The 17,351-nt window shown below is 48.0% G+C and overlaps 4 protein-coding genes across 6 annotated transcripts; 1 reads left to right on the top strand and 3 right to left on the bottom strand.

Moving 5' to 3' along the window:
• Positions 1 to 3,022: 3,022 nt before the first annotated feature.
• On the bottom strand, positions 3,023 to 5,858 carry LOC6618657 (pre-mRNA-splicing factor 38B). 3 transcript variants are annotated; one of them, XM_032725767.1, is made up of 6 exons: positions 5,706 to 5,858; positions 5,498 to 5,638; positions 5,297 to 5,421; positions 5,066 to 5,201; positions 4,105 to 4,211; positions 3,023 to 4,021 (listed from the first exon to the last, which is right to left on the bottom strand). In XM_032725767.1, exons 1-6 carry the CDS (start codon positions 5,713 to 5,715, stop codon positions 3,353 to 3,355), a joined length of 1,188 nt encoding a protein of 395 aa, XP_032581658.1. In that variant the 5' UTR covers positions 5,716 to 5,858; the 3' UTR covers positions 3,023 to 3,352. The 3 variants fall into 3 exon arrangements, with proteins under 3 accessions (XP_032581658.1, XP_032581659.1, XP_032581660.1); XM_032725768.1 differs by lacking the exons at positions 5,297 to 5,421; positions 5,498 to 5,638; positions 5,706 to 5,858 and having other exon boundaries at positions 5,056 to 5,144; XM_032725769.1 differs by lacking the exons at positions 5,066 to 5,201; positions 5,297 to 5,421; positions 5,498 to 5,638; positions 5,706 to 5,858 and adding an exon at positions 4,760 to 4,817.
• A 394-nt stretch (positions 5,859 to 6,252) lies between these two features.
• On the top strand, positions 6,253 to 8,507 carry LOC6618655 (N(G),N(G)-dimethylarginine dimethylaminohydrolase 1). Its single transcript, XM_002042878.2, has 5 exons — positions 6,253 to 6,420; positions 6,940 to 7,262; positions 7,325 to 7,422; positions 7,598 to 7,822; positions 7,892 to 8,507. Exons 1-5 carry the CDS (start codon positions 6,386 to 6,388, stop codon positions 8,015 to 8,017), a joined length of 807 nt encoding a protein of 268 aa, XP_002042914.1. The 5' UTR covers positions 6,253 to 6,385; the 3' UTR covers positions 8,018 to 8,507.
• A 71-nt stretch (positions 8,508 to 8,578) lies between these two features.
• LOC6618653 (adhesion G protein-coupled receptor A3) lies at positions 8,579 to 14,890 on the bottom strand. Its single transcript, XM_002042876.2, has 3 exons — positions 14,345 to 14,890; positions 14,063 to 14,281; positions 8,579 to 13,985 (listed from the first exon to the last, which is right to left on the bottom strand). The coding sequence occupies exons 1-3, from the start codon at positions 14,749 to 14,751 to the stop codon at positions 9,074 to 9,076; spliced, it is 5,538 nt and encodes a 1,845-aa protein (XP_002042912.2). The 5' UTR covers positions 14,752 to 14,890; the 3' UTR covers positions 8,579 to 9,073.
• Positions 14,891 to 15,214: 324 nt separating this feature from the next.
• On the bottom strand, positions 15,215 to 16,980 carry LOC6618652 (putative inositol monophosphatase 3). The gene is made up of 2 exons (XM_002042875.2): positions 16,099 to 16,980; positions 15,215 to 16,016 (listed from the first exon to the last, which is right to left on the bottom strand). Exons 1-2 carry the CDS (start codon positions 16,625 to 16,627, stop codon positions 15,478 to 15,480), a joined length of 1,068 nt encoding a protein of 355 aa, XP_002042911.1. The 5' UTR covers positions 16,628 to 16,980; the 3' UTR covers positions 15,215 to 15,477.
• Positions 16,981 to 17,351: the final 371 nt, after the last annotated feature.

Below are 17,351 nucleotides of genomic sequence, written 5' to 3'. Positions count from 1 at the left end.
GGGGCAAGATTACCGCGTAGACAAGGGCGCGGTGATTACTCAACGCCCCGCCGCACCCCCAACGATTCCCGCCGCCCTCCGCCCACCATTTGCGGTATAAATAACAAGGGGGCAATTAAAATGCATTTTTTTTATTGTTTTATGTGATTTTCTGTCGTTGGTTTGTTTTTGTTTTTTTTTTTTTGTTTTTTTTTTTGTTCTGGCTCTGTGCGCGTTGTTGGGCCTCGGCCTTTTTCATGGGTTTTTTTTAATATTTTTTTTTTATATATATATTATTTTTTGTTGACTGACAAGACGCACGGACGCTAGTTTGCTGACGCTGATAGGCACTGGCGGAATGACGTGGTAACAGCTTAAAGTAATACACCCCCCAGCTCTTCTGCGGTTGTGAAATCAAAACCACTTTAGGTTAACACACCTGCGATCGAGATCGATATACGGCTAAGTTTTGCGCTCGGCCAATTACGTCAATGCATTTGACGAGAGACGCAGGTAGCAACAACAACAAAAAACATTAAAAAAAATTTAAAAAAAAAAGCACAGAAAATGGGTAAGCGCTAATGAAAATAGTGAAGGATAATGACCAGTTGCATTCTCGCACTCTCGCTTGCGATTGCCCCTCCCCGGAACGCCCGACCAATTTGCCCCACTGACCGAAATCGTGGTTCCGAAGCTCGGAAAGCTCACAAGACCTCTCAAAGATCAGAGCTACCAGGTCGGCCTTTTTTTTCGATACGCAACTGCACTTACAATAAGTATGCAATAAATTGAAAGAGTCTGAACCTTTTTTAATATATACCATCAGAAATCGCATCACTAAACTGCTAAATACTTCAAAGAGCACCGCATTTCCATGACACAATTAGCAGACCTTTTTTAAAACCATTATTGGTAGTCTAAAAGTAACTGCTATACCAAAATGACATATTACTCATACGCCTCGTTGCACAGTGCGTATGAGTAATATAGTTTTCAAATGAAACGATTTCACTACAATAGAAAATCGAACACTTACTGTCTTATTGCGCTATACAATTAATTGAAGCAAAACAAAATATCGCCTTGAACAAGATAAAGCCGTATTTTTTTAAATATTACTCATACGACACGTACGCCAAATGTAATTATTTTACAATGGCAAACTGTTTATTAAAATGCGAGCTCATGTTTTTTGGTATGAAACCTTTAATGGGCTAGTAAAAATGTACACAACTAAGTTAACAGACTACAATCTACGGATATTAGCGATCTCAAAGTATTGCCTACTTGTTTAGGCAGTAAAAGTATTTCCGAGAAATACGTTCAAAATCAGGTAGCTTATATTCCAGTTCGTTAGAATGACACAATTAAGTGAAATTATTTTAAGACTAACCGCTTTTCAATGAATAAACCCCTTTTCATTTAGACCAAATCCACTATGCATATGGGTCTACTATAGCCCTCTAGATATTTTCGAAAAATATAGCTTTTTTTTAATCGATTCCCGCTAAAAGCAGCTATATTCCGCCCATTATCTGGCATCTCTGTTTCGGGCCAAGCTTAAACGCGGAGAGAAGAGAGAGAATAGTGAAGAACAGAGAGCGGAGAAAAGGTGCTGGCCCAGCCATAAACTTTGCACATTTGCTTTCGGGCACTAATCATGTTTTATGGCCATAAGCACACACACACAAACACAGGCGCACACGCACGAACTCGCACAAGCACACACACCCAGACAGTACCCCGTTTTCCCAAAATGGTCAAAACGGGCCATTTGCACACGCGTGAATTGTGTGCCGTTTACTGTTGTTCGCTCCATCCACTCCGGTTTGTTTTCTCTGCAATTTTTGTTGTTGCTGTATTGCCTGACATTGATATGATATGATCGCAGTGGCTGTGCATGTCTGTATGCTTTTTGGCTTGGATTACGGCTCGGATTTGGTGGCTTAAGTGAACTCTCTCAATGGTGCTGGCACATGCTAATTACATTTGATACGCCGCTTTCTGGCTGCCCGGCGCTTTTCTTTTGACGGCGCTTTTCCTCTAACGGTCGGCGAGAGGCGACAACTCGACGCAGGCGTTGCACACTAACTGAAATTCGAAATTCGAAATTCGGCCAGGAGGCTTGGCACCGCCTCACCTGTCTCAGCTGTCGCACCTGACCGATCCGCGCTGCCAATAATCTGCGCAGCACTGGCGATTATAATTCCATGCTCGACTCAAAGCTCGAAAAACGCCCCGCCGTGCGAACTGCCTTAATCCTCTACCATCGAGAATGATGGGATCTATATGCGTAACTTTAAGATATCGCCCGAACCTCTTCACCTTTCCATAATCTTTCTGAACACGCGATAAGGGTTTTGATGGTGGAACCTCCAACAAAACTTAAAATAAGGAGAAGGTCATTCTTTTTCGATGTAATGAACCACGGGCTAACGTGTTTTAGGTTATGTTGAGTTAAAGTATAAGACATAAACCCTACAGTTTAAATTTCCATAATAATAATATCAGAAGTGATTTGAGTATTGTGCTATCCTATTGGGACTAGTAATCCTCTTAATTTATCTGTTACAAGACATGGAAGTTACACTCTCAATTTTAAATACCGGAGTCTGCTGGATTGGAGTTTCCCTGGCAGTCTTGGTTTTTCACCTGCTCCTAAATTGCGCAGCACTGATGATTCTATTTCAATCAAAAGCTCTCAAAGACACAACTTCAATATCGGGCCAAGCATTTCAAAAATAAACACTGCAAGACATTAGGAAGTCTTATTTAAAACCTAGATGTTCTAAAAAGTATGCAGCAATCAGATGTAATAGTTTTCAATCCCATGAAATATCATTATATCACTAATTAGAATCACTGATGGATATGTGATAGTCCAAGAACTCATCCATTTTGTTCTCTCAGGTTAAAAGTAAAAACCCGTTTAATTTTTGGATTTATCTCGAAACTAACTAACTACCCAATATATTATATCATATATCGTTATATATCATATATGTATTTATATTATATTTATATAAATTTGACGCAATAACCGTTTTAAACAAATAATTTCTGACTTTATTTTCATAAACACAACTTTGAAACTATTTTATCAGCGTAAGTGTAGTCACAAATTACAAAATATAGCCTTGCTGCTGTGTCCGCATGTGATTGTGTCTAGATTTAGTGTTAGTTATGGGGACGCTTCGGGGTTTCGGAGAGTGTTTAACCTGAGTAAGAAGCGCAACTGACGCTCGCGGCTTCCAAAGTGTAGATAGGGCTTGACAAATAAAAAAAGTGTAGTAGTACTATAGTGAAACAAAGTTAGTTAGTAACAGAACAACTTAAGAAGGAGGAGGCTTGTTTAGGTGGGTGGATTCGGTCTTCACCGATGACGTCGCTCCCGCTCTTCATAGTGTTCGTTGTGCCGGCTCTTGCTGCTCCGCTCGCGACCACCGTCGCGCTTGCGCTCATGGCGCTCGGAGCGGTGGCGACTCCGGCTGCGGCTTCTGCTGCGGCTACGCGAGCTTTGTCTATGGTTGTGCTTCTTCTTGTGCTTGCTACGGTGGCGGTCGTAATCCTTATTCTTATCCCGCTCCCGATCCCTCTCCCTTTCCCGCTCGCCGTAAGGCATCTGTGGTGGCAGCGGCGCCGGTGGGTAGTCCTCGTAGCCACCGCGACCACGGCCGTAGGACGAGCCAGACGCGGCAGCATAGTAGTCACGCTCGTCATAATCGTTGCGATAGTTATTCGCTTGTGGGTAGGCGTTGGAACGGGAGCCAGCTTGTCCACCGCTACGTCCGCCGCTTCCACGCTCTACGCCACCCTCCGGATACTCCTGGTACTCCGCATCCTGGGCAGCGGCTCCAGTGCCCTGACCCGCAGTCGACCGACCCGTGCTCAACTGATGAACGGTCACCCCCTGCTCCCTACAGTATTGCTCGATCCTCTTCTCGATCTGCTTTTGAATCGGCACGGGGATGCGCGGAAAGAGCGTGGAGAACCAGTCCAGCTTGGTCATAAACTGATAAACCATCTGTCCGATGGTTAAGACCTGCAAATAGCTTAGGTTAGTGCCAAGTTCTATCAACCGAGTGTTTGGTTTCGTGTGATTGGTGGCTCATACAGTTGACTCACCTGGCCGCCGCCCGCTTTCACGTCGATCTCCTCTTCGTCCTGCAAATAGTCCTCATACCAGTCGTACAGGTCACTCGGCGGCTGCGTGTATCGCAAGTACATAAAGCCTGCGACACGGAATAAAACTCGGGATTAAAACATTTTCAAGGAGTTGAACTTGTGGTTGTTGGCCAACGGGGGAAAATGAGTTACATGGTAGAGTGGCTCGATTTGATCGACGGGAAAGTATTACTTAGTTGGAAGCCTATTCATTTTTGAATGGAATTTATGTTTTCAATTAGAGGGAAAGGCCACTCAGACAAAACGTGGAATTTTCTTTTGGAAAAATCTAAAAATCATGAATGTAGTTTAAAGCATTTAATCGAATTTAATAATTATGCACACAATTGCGAGGGAAAAATCGGCAAAATCATGCAATAGGAAACTAAAAATCCCTAAAAAAGATATTTTTTAATAGGCAAATTACCGTAGACTTTGACTTTTTCCTTTGATTTTAGTTAGGAATTTCTGAAAAAGCAAGGGTTGAATAGTCAAGATTGTGATTTAGGTCGAATAAATTTGAAAAGATTTGTGCATGCTTAATGAACTGCGCCAGGAATTGCATAAACATGAATATTTGATAAAATAAAATATTTGCAAGTAGGGTAAAGATTACCTTCGCAGGCAGATGCAAGGAGATGCTAGGTCCTCTTCTCGCAAAAGCCACAACTTGAAATCGAAAAGGAAACGTGATTGTTGTTCAATCCATAGAATACCATCCGCCAAGATTCTCTATTATAGTTTGCAACCGTCCAAATCGACCCACCCTGCTTGATGTTTTTTTTTTTTTTCATTTTTGGGGTGATGTATGGTGTGGTGTGGTTTGGTTTGGTTTGATTTCGTTTCGTTTGGTGAGCTGGGGGAGCAGGAGCAAGCGACGGCATATGTGACGGCTGAACTCATGCGACTTACCAACACCTACCTAGTGCCCGGATGTAGGCCGAGTCTGTGTGATTGAGCAGTCCGTTGATCTGCTTCCGGGTCAGCCGCAGCGTGTATAGCTTGTAGAGCAGGCAATATGCCGTGGACACAATGCCGCCGGCGCCAACGCCTCGCACCTAGAAAGGATTAGGATACCGAAAATGAGTACATACATTCATGCATTCTATAAAGCATCGCCAACGATTAGCGCTACATTTCATAAACCACTCACACCGCCGCACATGCCCGTCTGTCCGGACGTTTTGCGGGATCCGCGCTCCCATGGCTCCATATGCTTCACCTGGTAGTAGATCTCGTCGACCACTTCATGGTAGGTTTTCAGTTTAAACAAATGGACTGTTTCGAGTACACAAAAAAGGCGGGTAAGTAAGTGGGACGATTGACAACAGCACGCGTGGGGATTTGTATGCACCTTTGAAGTAGCTGGAGCTCTGGATGTTGGCCAGGATCAGGGCATTCAAGTTCATCGAGGACTCGTTGCCCCAAAAGGGCAGCGTGTTGTGCTGCTTGCTGGCCTTCTTGCCACCGCCGGCCGAAGATGACGCCGAATAATCTGCACGAGACAAGACGCCGCCATCAATGAAACGCTCGCGGTGATTGGATGCAATGTTCTTACTCACCTTCGTCCATGCCTACTGCTCTTTTACTATTGGGCGCATTAATTTCACGGCTGCCGAAGGATTGTGTGCGCGGGAAAACGCGAAAAATGCAAGCACAATTTGCAATTTACATGCGAGAAAATGCCCAAATTGGCGATGTGTATGCGTTAGCACTCGTTATCGGCGGTTTATCGATAACGCTGGAGCGGGTAATTCTTGAGGTCACTGCTGCGGTCGTAACTGTTCACCACAAGTCACGATTTTCCGTTTTTATATTATTAATTTAATATTTGCTCCAATTATATACATATTTGCTCCAGTTATATCACAGTAAGAGCAATTTTCTTTTCCTTCTACGTTTTTTGGATCAATTAATTTGGAAATGCATAGAAAATTCGCATTTCGTTCAGTTATATATATATATATGTTTATCCTTTTTAATTATTCTTATATTTGATTTGTAATACTATATTTAGAAAACAAGAAGTGGGATTTTCCGTTACTAAATCGTTTCAATAGCTTTTAAATATTTCCAGTGAATGGCAGAGTGACCAGTGCGCCGAAAGAATTGCCTTTACTGGCATTCGCAGCGAGGTCACACTGTGCCCAACTGAATCCAATCCGAATCCCCATCTTCGCATCCGCATCTGCATCTGCATTCCGCCGACCAGGACGAGCACCCAGTGGCCAATCCGCCGACCATGTCGCCCAAGTACACACATGCGATTGTGGCCAGGTGAGTGGAGCCCAGATTCGCAGAAATTCGACGGATTGGCGCATCCGGAGGAGGGAGTGCCCCAGTGGCGCGGAATTAGGTCACCTAACCAATGGTTCGTGGGTACACATGCCAGTGGGTGGGGCTGCACCTTCCAAGGTGCCCAGTTCCTGGATCCTGTCTTTAACACTATCTAGTTTTGATATACCCACTATCTATCTGATTATTCAAATCTATCTATAGCTTCATGTCTATAATATAACTTATAAACTTGAGGATACGAATTTTGAAGTTATACGTTTAAAAATACAGTTTCCTGTTTACCAAGCACACATCTTCTACAATAGTTTCTCCCACAATCATTAAGCAATGCTTAAACAAAATGCTTAATAATAGGAATTAATAACTTTCTTAGCAGACCATACGTCTATAAGGAATAGTTAGCATACAAGTACATTTACCCACTCGTTTATCAACTCAGACACTCCCGTATTCGCGCCTCAATTAGTAGACCCATTGTTAACCGCTTTAAATCCGTAGAATCTCGGATGCCCTGCTGGAGAACGGGAAGTTCGATGTACAACTGGCCAAGCAGCAGCACGAGCAGTACTGCACCCTCCTGCGGACCATTGGCCTTGATGTGATTGAGCTGCCGCCGGATGACCAGCTGCCCGAGGGCGTATTCGTCGAGAACAGTGCCGTAATCTGTAACGGAGTGGCCCTGATCGGAAGATCGGAGCATCCCAAGCGGCGACTCGAGGCCGAGAGCATGGCCATTATCCTCAAAAAGGAGCTGGACATTCCGGTCATCGAGATCGAGGATCCGCAAGCTCTGCTCGATGGTGGCGATGTGCTTTTCACGGGTATATATTTCATTTAATGAGATATCATCTTCTATAGTTAAGCATTGTATTAATTGCATTAGGTCGTGAATTCTTCATTGGCATCTCCAGTTTCACCAACGAGGAGGGAGCCCGGGCGGTGGCCATGGCCTATCCCGAATATCCAGTGACGCCGATTCGGGTATTGTTATAATATAACTATTAGAAGCTTTATAGATTATCCACTGAGACCCGCTTAGGCATATTACTACAATTGAGTAACCACAGAACAGATCTTTGGGATTGTCTATTTAAGCTCCCCTTTCTTTAATATTTGCATATATTACAACCATTCAACCATTATTCAACGCATTCAGGTCAACGGCACCAAGAGGCTGAAGTACTATGTGACCATGGCGGGGCCGGAAGTGCTGTGTGTGAGCAGTAGCCCCACCTGCCAGGAGATCGTGAAGCGGATGGAGCGCGAGGCCATCTGCACCTACCAGAAGTTGACTCTGCCCGAGGAGAGTGCGGCCAATATGCTGTACATCAACGGAACGATCGTGCACAGATCGCCGACGGAAATTCCAGAAGCCTACAAGGTCAGCATCGAACGCCAACCCGTTCTAATTAGACGCCATGCTAATTGTTCTTTTTCTTCTTTCGGGCAGACTTTAAAAGAGAAAATCGACATTCCAACACGCAACATAAATATTAGTGAATTTAGCCAATATTCCAGTGGTCTGACCTCGTCGTGTTTGTTGCTGCGACGCTGGAAGTCCATACGGAGCCTGTGAATCTCTCTGGGAGCTGAGAGGATCACCCGACCGGAGTGAGAAGCATTGCCATGAGAAACATGCACAACAGCCCCAAGGAGCGGGAAACTGGATGCATTCCCTGCTCTGTCCAGGCATCAGCAAAATTGTATTATCTTATTATAGTTTATACACATCTCTTGTTATTGTTACAAATTAAGATTAAACCTTTGACGCTAATCAAACTGATCGTCGCTGAGGCGTCGCTGCTGTTACTTTCCCAGCCCATTGTTACGTTATAAGTTGTGTAATTCAATCAAAGCTGGAAAGTATCGTCGCCGTCGACGTCCAGATAGATGATCGCCATTCCTCCACTCACACTCCATGACGATGTTGAACGGATATCATTGTATTAATATGGTAAAATTGCTATTATGAATTGTATCTACTTTACAAGTAGTTTGTTGAATGTGTTCACTGTCTGTCCTCGAAATAAATGCAACATTTGTAATCTCTTCTTAAAAAACTTAAATGCCACTGAAATGCATCATTTGGGATTGGTCAATGGAAACGCCGGTAACTTTAAGTGAACATTTCATTTATTTATATCTAAATATAAACTTAGCCTACATTTAAATGCATTTTGCTTTATCAGAATTTAAAACTTATCAAATGTGTGTAGGACTTTGGGTGGGGATGTGGTGATTTCTTAGACATTGTGGATGAATGATCGATGGACCATCTGGTTGGATGAAGTTTTCTCCGGTGAGTGTGAGACTTGGTGATCTTTGTGGAGTAATACTAGTCATAATAAATAGGGAGTCCTTACTATAATTACAAGTTCAGTTAGCTGGGTTTTGAGTGGGCGAAACTTAGGATATAAGCCCACTGCACATACACATACATATACATATATATATATATATATATACATATATATGCATATTGGCGAGTGTCAGTGGTACTAAAATACTTTGGAACTGGCACGTTAATCTTTTGGATTGACGACCAAGCGGGGAGGCGGGTGGTAAGGTTATACATCTTGTATATATCTATAATCTATATACAACTAACTAGGGTTGGGCTGAGTGGGCCGAGCTAGCTGGGAAAGGGGCGTGGCTCGTTGGCCGCCCTGGGATCGATGTACGAGATCACGCTGCTCTGGCTGCTGTCATCCTCTATCGTCTCGTTGAGATTTTCGTTGTGGGAATTGCTCAGTGGCTTCGCTTCCATCTCCATCTCCTTCTCGCGATCGCGCTCTCTTTCTCTTTCGAAGCGCTCGACGGCCTCCTGCTTGTTCCTCAACGGACTGCGGCATTTGATGGCCTCGTACAGCTCGTCGATGGAGGTGTCCTGGTCATGATCGTGATGGTGGTCCTGCTCGGCATCACCTGCCACCCTCTCGCCACCCGTGGCCGCCACGAACTCATCGTCGAACTCGTTCAGCACATCCACATCTGCATCGCTGGCATTCGAGGATTGATAGCAGCGGAAATCATCGGTTAGGGTCAGATTCAGATCGTTGTCCGCCTGGGGAGCATACAGTCCATGGCTTCGGATGCTAATCTCCGAGTTTTGGTAGTTCAGATCGCTCTCGTTCGTCGGACTGCCGGATAGCAGGCGACCATCGTCCTCCGTGTCCACCGTAGCCGTCGGATGATGGCCCTTCAGCTGACTGAGATTGCTGCTGGAGCAGGAGTAAATCTGGCGCAACTGCTGCTCCTCCAGAGTGCTGCCCTCGTTGACGGACAGCTGGCTGGACTCTTGCTGGTCGCCTAGGCTATCCAATCCGGGCGCGTTTGCCCCACTGCCTCCACCACCAGCCAGCATCTCACTGATATTATTCAGCGACTTGGACTGCTGCTGCTGACTGAAGCGGATAAGGACACTGGGAAAGTCGTCGTCCAACTGGATGCTATTAGTGGTGGTAACCTGCAGCGAGTTGGACACGTATATCTCGTGCTTCTGGAGGAGCGGCTCTTCAAGGCTGACTTCCGGCAAGCCCAAACTATTCATGGCCTCCAAGCTGGGCTGTTTGACGGGCGTGGAACTCATGGGTTGATGGGATGATCCTCGATTTCGGAACAGGCTGCTCATCCCGCTAGCTGGTGGCAGAGTATTGGCATACAATGGAGCATGCTCGTCAAGTGAACTGGCGTCTTCCTCCTCCAGTTCATGCTCCGGTTCCTCCATCGTCGCCGGCGTCTGACCATGCTCCTCCTCCTCCTCCTCCTCTTCGTCATCGTCCAACTCGTGCAGCGTTTCATCCAGCAGTGAAGGTGTTCTAGTGCGTCCATTGGCCCTCAGTTTGATCACCTCATGCTGGGGAGTCAATGTCTCCGGGATGTTGGTGTAGATATTGGCCTGCATGATCTTGGACGCCGACGAGGCGCTGGCAGGCACAAAGCGCTTAAACTGCATGAAATCCCCGCCGGAACTCATAGCGCCCATGTTCCCGTGTTCCTTGGGAGCTCCAGCAATCGGCGAGCCCTGATTCTTGTAGTGCAGATTGGTGTTATTTATCTTGCTGCCGCCGGCCAGCATTGTCATCGCATTGTGGTGCCTACTGTACAGCTGCTCGGAACTGGCATCGCTCAGGCTGTGCTGGCTGTGGAGCTGCATTTGCATTTGCATCTGGAGCTGCATCTGCGGCATTGTCTGGCGCTGCAGCTCGAAGTTGTTCCGCTTAGCCAGGCGCTTCTGCTTTTTAAAGAACTTTCGGGCCACGTTAATCTGGTTGGGATTGTAAAAGATCTCCGCCGAAGGTATGAGGTCGTGACTGGAGCCGTGGAGCAGGGCGTTCAGGCTGTGCGGTGGCACCGGTGCTCCACCGGTTGAGCCAGAAACTCCGCCAGCCGCTGCACCACCGCCTGCTCCTTGCTGACCGCTGGTGTTGTTGATTATAGTAACGCCGCCGGTACCGTTGGACTGAAGCAGCTGATCCTGCTGACTCCTCGTTTGACTTCTCGTCTGGCTGCGCATGCTCCTCGAACACTGGCTATTCGAACGCGAGCCCGCCGAATTGTTGGCCTCGTACAAGCTGCCCGGTCCGGGATTCGCCTTGTAGGCTACAATGGAGTTGCTAATCATGGCCGTTCCGGGTCCAGGCATCATGCTCGATGGGTGGGCACCCCTCGCCTGGCTGCCATTGTTGTAGGTCACCAGTTTGGCGGGTATGCTGCGTCCATCTCTGCCCTGCGACCATGCCTGGCGAGCATCGTTCCTGCTCAGGTTGTAGAAGATCAGCAGGAAAATGCCCAGAACCGAACAGCAGCCGGCGAAGGTTAGCACATAGAGCTCCTGACCACCATTCACGTAGGCAGCGGCGGACAACCAGGCGCCGGCATACAAAACCAGGAAAATGAAGTGACCACGCAAATGCGATAAGTTCGAGCGTTCGAAGTCGTCTACAATGCTGCTCAATGGATTGCTCAGCGTGCTGTACTGCTCCTGCATGTGATCCTGCTCTTTGCGACCACCATGATTGCCAGATCCGCCTCCGATCGCCGCTGTCGTGGCACTGCCATTCGCATCCAGCCAATCCAGATCGATGTGCTCCGTTGCCTGCGTATTGTTGTCCGAATACTGACGATTCTGCTGATGCTGCATTTGCAGCTGCAGCACATTCACCGCCTGCTGACTCAGCTGGTAATAGATGCACAGGGCCAAAATGCCGCAGAAGATGACGAGAATGACGGCTGGCACAAGGAGTGCATTCAGCGTGGTGGAACTGTGCAGGAAACAATAGTCGTAGGTTGCGTACTCCGCCAGATTCACAGCACTGCTAATGCCGCAGATGAGCAGCGCGATGCCCCAGCCCACCAGGTAGATGCCCAGAATGGGTTTTCGCTCTCGCTCCCGCTGCGGTTCCATATCCTGACCCGGGCATTGTCCCTGACCAGATGTTGTCGTCTTGGTCAGTCGCTTGTACATGCTACTCAGGCTGACACAAACCCACAGCAGTACGCACAGTCCGAGGTAGTGCATCAGCAATCCCAACAGACGGCACTGCGGCTGACTGGCCGTTTGGTAGATGCCCAGCGAGAAGGCCAGTGCCAGTGCACCCAGGGCCAACCAGGTGTTGACCAGAGCATGCCGCTGTACCCTATTGATTCGCACAGCTCTGCCGAAAACAGCAAAGGTCACCGCATTGAAGGCGCAGCAGGCGAAGAGTAGACCGCAGCCAGCGTACACTGCAGCCGGTGGATGTCGGAAACGTGCGCCCGACTCCTCGCTACGGAAATCATTCAGATACAGGCTCCGCTGCAGCAGGCCATAGTATCCGGTGCGACTGCAACTGAACATGACCAGAGTGCGATGCTGGTAGTGCTGTTGGCAAACGCTCGTCTCCCAGCGCTGCTCATCCGCATCCCACCAGGCGGGTTGAGGCGCACTCAGTGGATTGTGATACGGGTGAGCTCTCAGCATCACTGTAACCCTTTGCTGGTACACATCCTCCTCCGGATCTAGCTCGTTATCGGCCCTAAACTGCAGCGACTCTCCATCGCTGCTGTACGCCAGTATTCCAATGATGGCGGAAGACAGGGATTCATTGTGGCTTCCTCGCAGATTTGGCAACAGTTTGCCATTCCTGTGCAGCGAGATCATCAAGCGGAGACTTCGGATTGTCGATGTAGCCGGCAAAGTGGTTGAGCTATTTCCAATCACACTATAGGGCAGCTGGATTGCGGCATCGATATCGCCATGCTCGTACATGGGTATCGTATCGTTGGCACTGTTGCACTGGAAACCCCGCGGACTTTGCTCCAGCCAAACGCATGACAGGCTGACGAAGGCATCCAAGCTGATGTTAAAGAACTCGACGAATAGGTTGCGCTGCTGGGCAAGCGATCCACGCCAGGGTATCATCTCCGCGGGCAGCGGTTCCGCCTGGGTGCTGGCCAAGGCCAGGCGCATGGCCGAGGATTCGACCACGTGGAGCAGCCGCTGCCCAGTTCCCTGCTCGGACTGTGCGGCTCGAAAGAGATGCGCGGGCAGGTTAAGCAGTTGCGAAACTATGTCCATCAGCAGGTGACTTATCTCTTGCTGTTGCTGCGGCTGCTCCAGTTGATCCAAGTACTTGACCAACGTGCGTGCAATGTACTCCAAATCCATGGGATCTCGTATGCGATTCAGCTGCGTCTGCGCTTGCGTAAAGTTGTGCAAACGGCGTGCAATCTCCAGCGCATTCTGACCCTTCGTCAGCGTAAGATTCACCTTGGCGAACTGCTCCAGTATGCGTGTCGTCTCGCTGACGTACACACAACTTTCCGTATCCAAATTTAGCCACTCACCCGACGGTCCGCACTCATGCGAAGCTCGGCGGGCTTGCGTGACATCGCTGGGCTCCTCCACGCACTCCTGCAGCACAGTCTCGCCCCGCATCGTCCTGGGCCAGTGGTAGGTGCCCTTGTTCGTGTGCACCACACGAGCTTCGCAGTACAGCGTCCCCTTGGCCACCACATGCAGAACGATGGCCTGCGATAGATTCGCCTGCTGGCTGCGCAGCGTGCAATCCCACATGCCTGTGTGATTCTGGGTTAGGCTGGCAATGCGCAGTATCGATTGCAGTATGCCCGAGTCCGTGGAATGGCGAGTCTCCAGGTTCACATCGCCGAAGACTTTGGTGGGATCCTGATAAATAATATCCTCGGTGGAGTTTTTGGCTCGTATCTTCTCGGACCAACCCCAGAACACATAGGCCTTGGTCGGCAGATCCTCGCTCTCCCTGGGCACACCAATGGCAACGCGTGGGGCGTGGCACTTGAGCTGCAGCTCATCGCCCTCAAATGCCACCTGATTCTGGCTGGGAATTAGCTCGAGCAACGGTTGCAGCAGCGTCTCACAATGGAAATCCTTTCCCACGCGCAGTTTCTTTAGCGGCATGCCTCGAAAGTTGCCCGGCGATTCGCATTTTGGGGGCGGCTGTAGACGCACTTCGCGGCTGCTCGACCAGGCGATCAACCAAATCAAACCGCAATCACAGGCCAAGGGATTTCCAGACAGATCGCTGTAAGAAGATGATATCAATTAGAATATAATAACTCTCACTGTATTTGCAAGCATCAGAATGGATATTGAACTTACAGCAACTTAAGCTTGGGCATTTGGTCAAAGGTGCCCTCATAGATGTGGCTAATGGCATTCCCGGCCAGCTTGAGCTTCTCCAGATGCGCCAGACTATCCCCGAATGTGTCTTTGTCCAGTTCAGTAAGCAGATTGAACGACAAATCCAGACGCTTGAGTTCAGTAAAGTTTCGAAAATCCTCGGCGGTTATCAGTGCAATTGAATTCTTGCTGGCATTGCTATAAGGAAAAGTAAGTTATTTCCATTTTAGAGGAACACCAGGCAGCTATCGAATCACTTACATGCTGACAATACTGGTCACATCCTCTCCAAAGTCCAACTCCCGCCAGTTGGTTATCTGCTGCTCATCGCAGCGAATCTTTAGGCTGTGTATGTTTTCCGCTGTGCTCCGGCAACTGCATTTCCGTGGGCACGATGACGCTGTTCCTGGTCCCGTCGCGATGCCCGTTTCGGGATTTTGGGGGAGCTCCGTATCTTGTGGCATCTGCACTTGCACCGCCTGGCCCCCCTCTGCTGCGCTCGACGTCGCCGTCGCCGTCGCTGTCGGCATCAGATTTAGGAAGAACAAAAACAAGAGCAGCAGTAACGCGAGAAGGGGGAGGGGCAGCGGTGGATGGCTTGATGTGATGGGTGGAGAAGGAGAAGAAGGGGGGCGATCTCCACGCCCCTCTTTCGTTTGACCGCCCATTTGGATCGATGCGAGTGATTACATGCCGGGCGCAGGTAGCGCACATTTAATTAACAATTTTCGATTTAAGTAAACGCATTATAAGCAACAACAATAATACACTGCGCTTTTTTTTTAGTTTATACAAAAGAATGGTACGCTTAGTGTGACCGTCGAACTATCGATAGATAATACCGCCCGGTTGTAACAAAATACGCAAACTATAAAAATTGTGAATTGTGAGTGCAGTACACTCTTGGTATATCGATAGCTAGCGTGGTTCGATACATGGCTAATTATGGAGTAAAACTCGACTATTTAAAAAATGAAATTGAAGTAAACAAATTTCCTATTGCTAAGAAACAGGTAATATTCTTTCAATTTTTAGCTAGTAAGGTTGGTATATAGCTAATGGGTATATAAAGTATACGTTTTAGGGGTAAAGTCTAGACTCATTTAATGTTAGTAAGAAGGACGTGTGTTCAGTTTAAAATAAGTTTATTTTGAGCCAACTGGGCGGTTTGGTTTGGTCCGGGTTCATGACCCCGCCGCGCCGCCGCACAACCAACGTAATTATGCAAAAAAAAAGAAGCACACGCACAAACAAACATTGAGATTACGAAAAACAGGTTTCCTTCTTTAAACTTAGAGCTATTTTTGAATGCTGCCTAAACGATCTAGGCGAGGGGATTTCCTCGGGAAGGGTTAGAATCTAGAGGAGCTATGGTTCCAAGAGGTGGCCAGCTTCTACGCCAGCTTGCCATTGTGTGCTTCGCGATATTTAGACAGCTTGTCCATGTACTCGTCGTGCTGCTCCAAGGTGGCCAGCAGACCCTCCGTATTGACTGGCGATTCCTCTGGTCCGTAGTTAATCAACTGATCATTCAGCGAGGTCATTGTGCCGCCCAGTGCGTGCAGAATGGCATCGCCGGCGCATATGTCCCACTTCTTGATCTTCGACGTGTGCAGATAGGCGGTGGCATTGTTGGCCACCACCTGGAGCACCTTATAGCCAGCTCCCGCCGCCGTCAGCAGGCTGACATTCTCGCCAAAGATGCCTCTCGCCAGATCCATGGCACCCGCCGTGTGGGATCGCGAGACTGTGATGATGGGCGCCTGATTGTTTGGCGAATGCTGTGGATGTAGATTGGACAGGTACTCGGACATCGAGTTGCCCACCCACGCCCACGCGGTTTGTCCATTGAACGGGCTGTGGATCACGCCGATGATGGGTCTTCCGGCCACCGCCACGCACACCATGGTGGTCACGTACTCGTATAGCTCCTCTGTGGATTGAAAAACGAAATTTATCTCTAGAACAGACCAACTAGATTGTATAATATAAATAACTATGGAAGCCATCCTTACCGGTGAACTCCTTGGTGGCATCCAGCGGATCTACCCAAACAGTGACATCCTGGGCATTTACGGTCACATCCGGTATCTGTGCGGTCTCGTGGAGGACCGTTGGATCCAGATCATAGCCGTGCGCCTGCTTGCAGTGCTCCTTGTCCTCCTCGGAGAAGATTTGTACGCGGGGAAAGATTCGCTGTAGGCCCTGCTTCATCACACAATGTGACCGGCCGTCGGCATCCGTGAACGGATCATTGACGCCCTCGTCCGTCTTGCCCTTGCTGCGCTCCTTCAGCTGGCGACTTCGGGCCACGTCCAGTACCTCGAGTCCGCCACGCTGGGCGGCCTGTATGGCGGCTATAAGCATCTTGCGTAGATTGACGCGGCTGGGATTGTCACTGCGCAGCATGCCGTAGATCGCCGGCCGCTCCTCCTGGTGGAAATTGAGGAAGTAGACCAGGACAATGGTCAGCAGGATGGCCACAATGGTGGCCGGCAGCCGGTTGATGCGAATGGAGCGTCCGTTCATCTTGGCCTCGCTCATGGATCGCCCGATTTCTCTATATTCAATCTACTATATACTAGACTATATACTATATTCTATTTTATTCTATCTATGCGTGTATCAGTGTGCTGTCGTATTTGCCAGATCACCACATTGAGATCAAGCAGATGCTGTCTTGAAAAAACCCTCGCAAGAACTAAAACGAAAAGCACTTGATGATGGCGCGTCGGTGGGTGTGGACGGCGGGGGCGGGGGCACAGGTGTTTCTTTATGCTCTTCGTGGCGAGGGGGGGAGCACAGGTGAGCTATGCTCGGTGCCGATCTATTCAATTCCACGTCCACGTTGCGCGCTTTTTCCCCCAAAAACAGCCCCAAACAAAACCAAACAATAACAAACTAGAGCTGGCACTGAATCGATAGGCGCCATCGATACATTCAGAACAGCGAATGTGTGTGAAGATCAATATTTGTAAAGATCAGAGGTATTAAATTATTTAATTCAGCTTATGTAATAACATTAAACTTGGGATTCCAATATCTTGATCACAACGTAGTCGAAAATATCGATACTTAGCTATCATTGGTACTATATAGGAAATAAAATGTCAGTCGGCGAAATGATATTACCATGTGATATATAGTGCATATACAGTGCATTTTCGATACACTCAATTATATTAGAAATTCGATTTGGTGCTTTTATTTAGGGTCACTGATAAAATAAAATCAACAAGCTTCCATATTAATCGATGTTCCAAGAGAT

This window comes from Drosophila sechellia, chromosome X, assembly GCF_004382195.2.
Source record: "Drosophila sechellia strain sech25 chromosome X, ASM438219v1, whole genome shotgun sequence".
Lineage (NCBI taxonomy): Eukaryota > Metazoa > Arthropoda > Insecta > Diptera > Drosophilidae > Drosophila > Drosophila sechellia.
The sequence above is the reverse complement of the archived record's forward strand: the minus strand, read 5'-3'. Positions and strand labels throughout refer to the sequence as shown.

Excerpts from the sequence above, each read along its gene's own strand:
- LOC6618657 (XM_032725767.1), bottom strand. Across the intron at positions 5,422-5,497 it reads GAGCTCCAGCTACTTCAAAG|TCCATTTGTTTAAACTGAAA; the intron begins GTGCATACAAAT and ends TACTCGAAACAG. Across the intron at positions 4,212-5,065 it reads GGCCTACATCCGGGCACTAG|GCTTTATGTACTTGCGATAC; the intron begins GTAGGTGTTGGT and ends TCCGTGTCGCAG.
- LOC6618655 (XM_002042878.2), top strand. The coding sequence starts at position 6,386 with ATGTCGCCCAAGTACACACATGCGATTGTGGCCAG. Across the intron at positions 6,421-6,939 it reads ACACATGCGATTGTGGCCAG|AATCTCGGATGCCCTGCTGG; the intron begins GTGAGTGGAGCC and ends TTAAATCCGTAG. Across the intron at positions 7,263-7,324 it reads TGGCGATGTGCTTTTCACGG|GTCGTGAATTCTTCATTGGC; the intron begins GTATATATTTCA and ends TAATTGCATTAG.
- LOC6618653 (XM_002042876.2), bottom strand. The coding sequence starts at position 14,751 with ATGGGCGGTCAAACGAAAGAGGGGCGTGGAGATCGCCCCCCTTCTTCT. Across the intron at positions 14,282-14,344 it reads GTGACCAGTATTGTCAGCAT|CAATGCCAGCAAGAATTCAA; the intron begins GTAAGTGATTCG and ends TTTTCCTTATAG. Across the intron at positions 13,986-14,062 it reads ATGCCCAAGCTTAAGTTGCT|CGATCTGTCTGGAAATCCCT; the intron begins GTAAGTTCAATA and ends ATCTTCTTACAG.
- LOC6618652 (XM_002042875.2), bottom strand. The coding sequence starts at position 16,627 with ATGAGCGAGGCCAAGATGAACGGACGCTCCATTCGCATCAACCGGCTG. Across the intron at positions 16,017-16,098 it reads TGCCACCAAGGAGTTCACCG|AGGAGCTATACGAGTACGTG; the intron begins GTAAGGATGGCT and ends TTCAATCCACAG.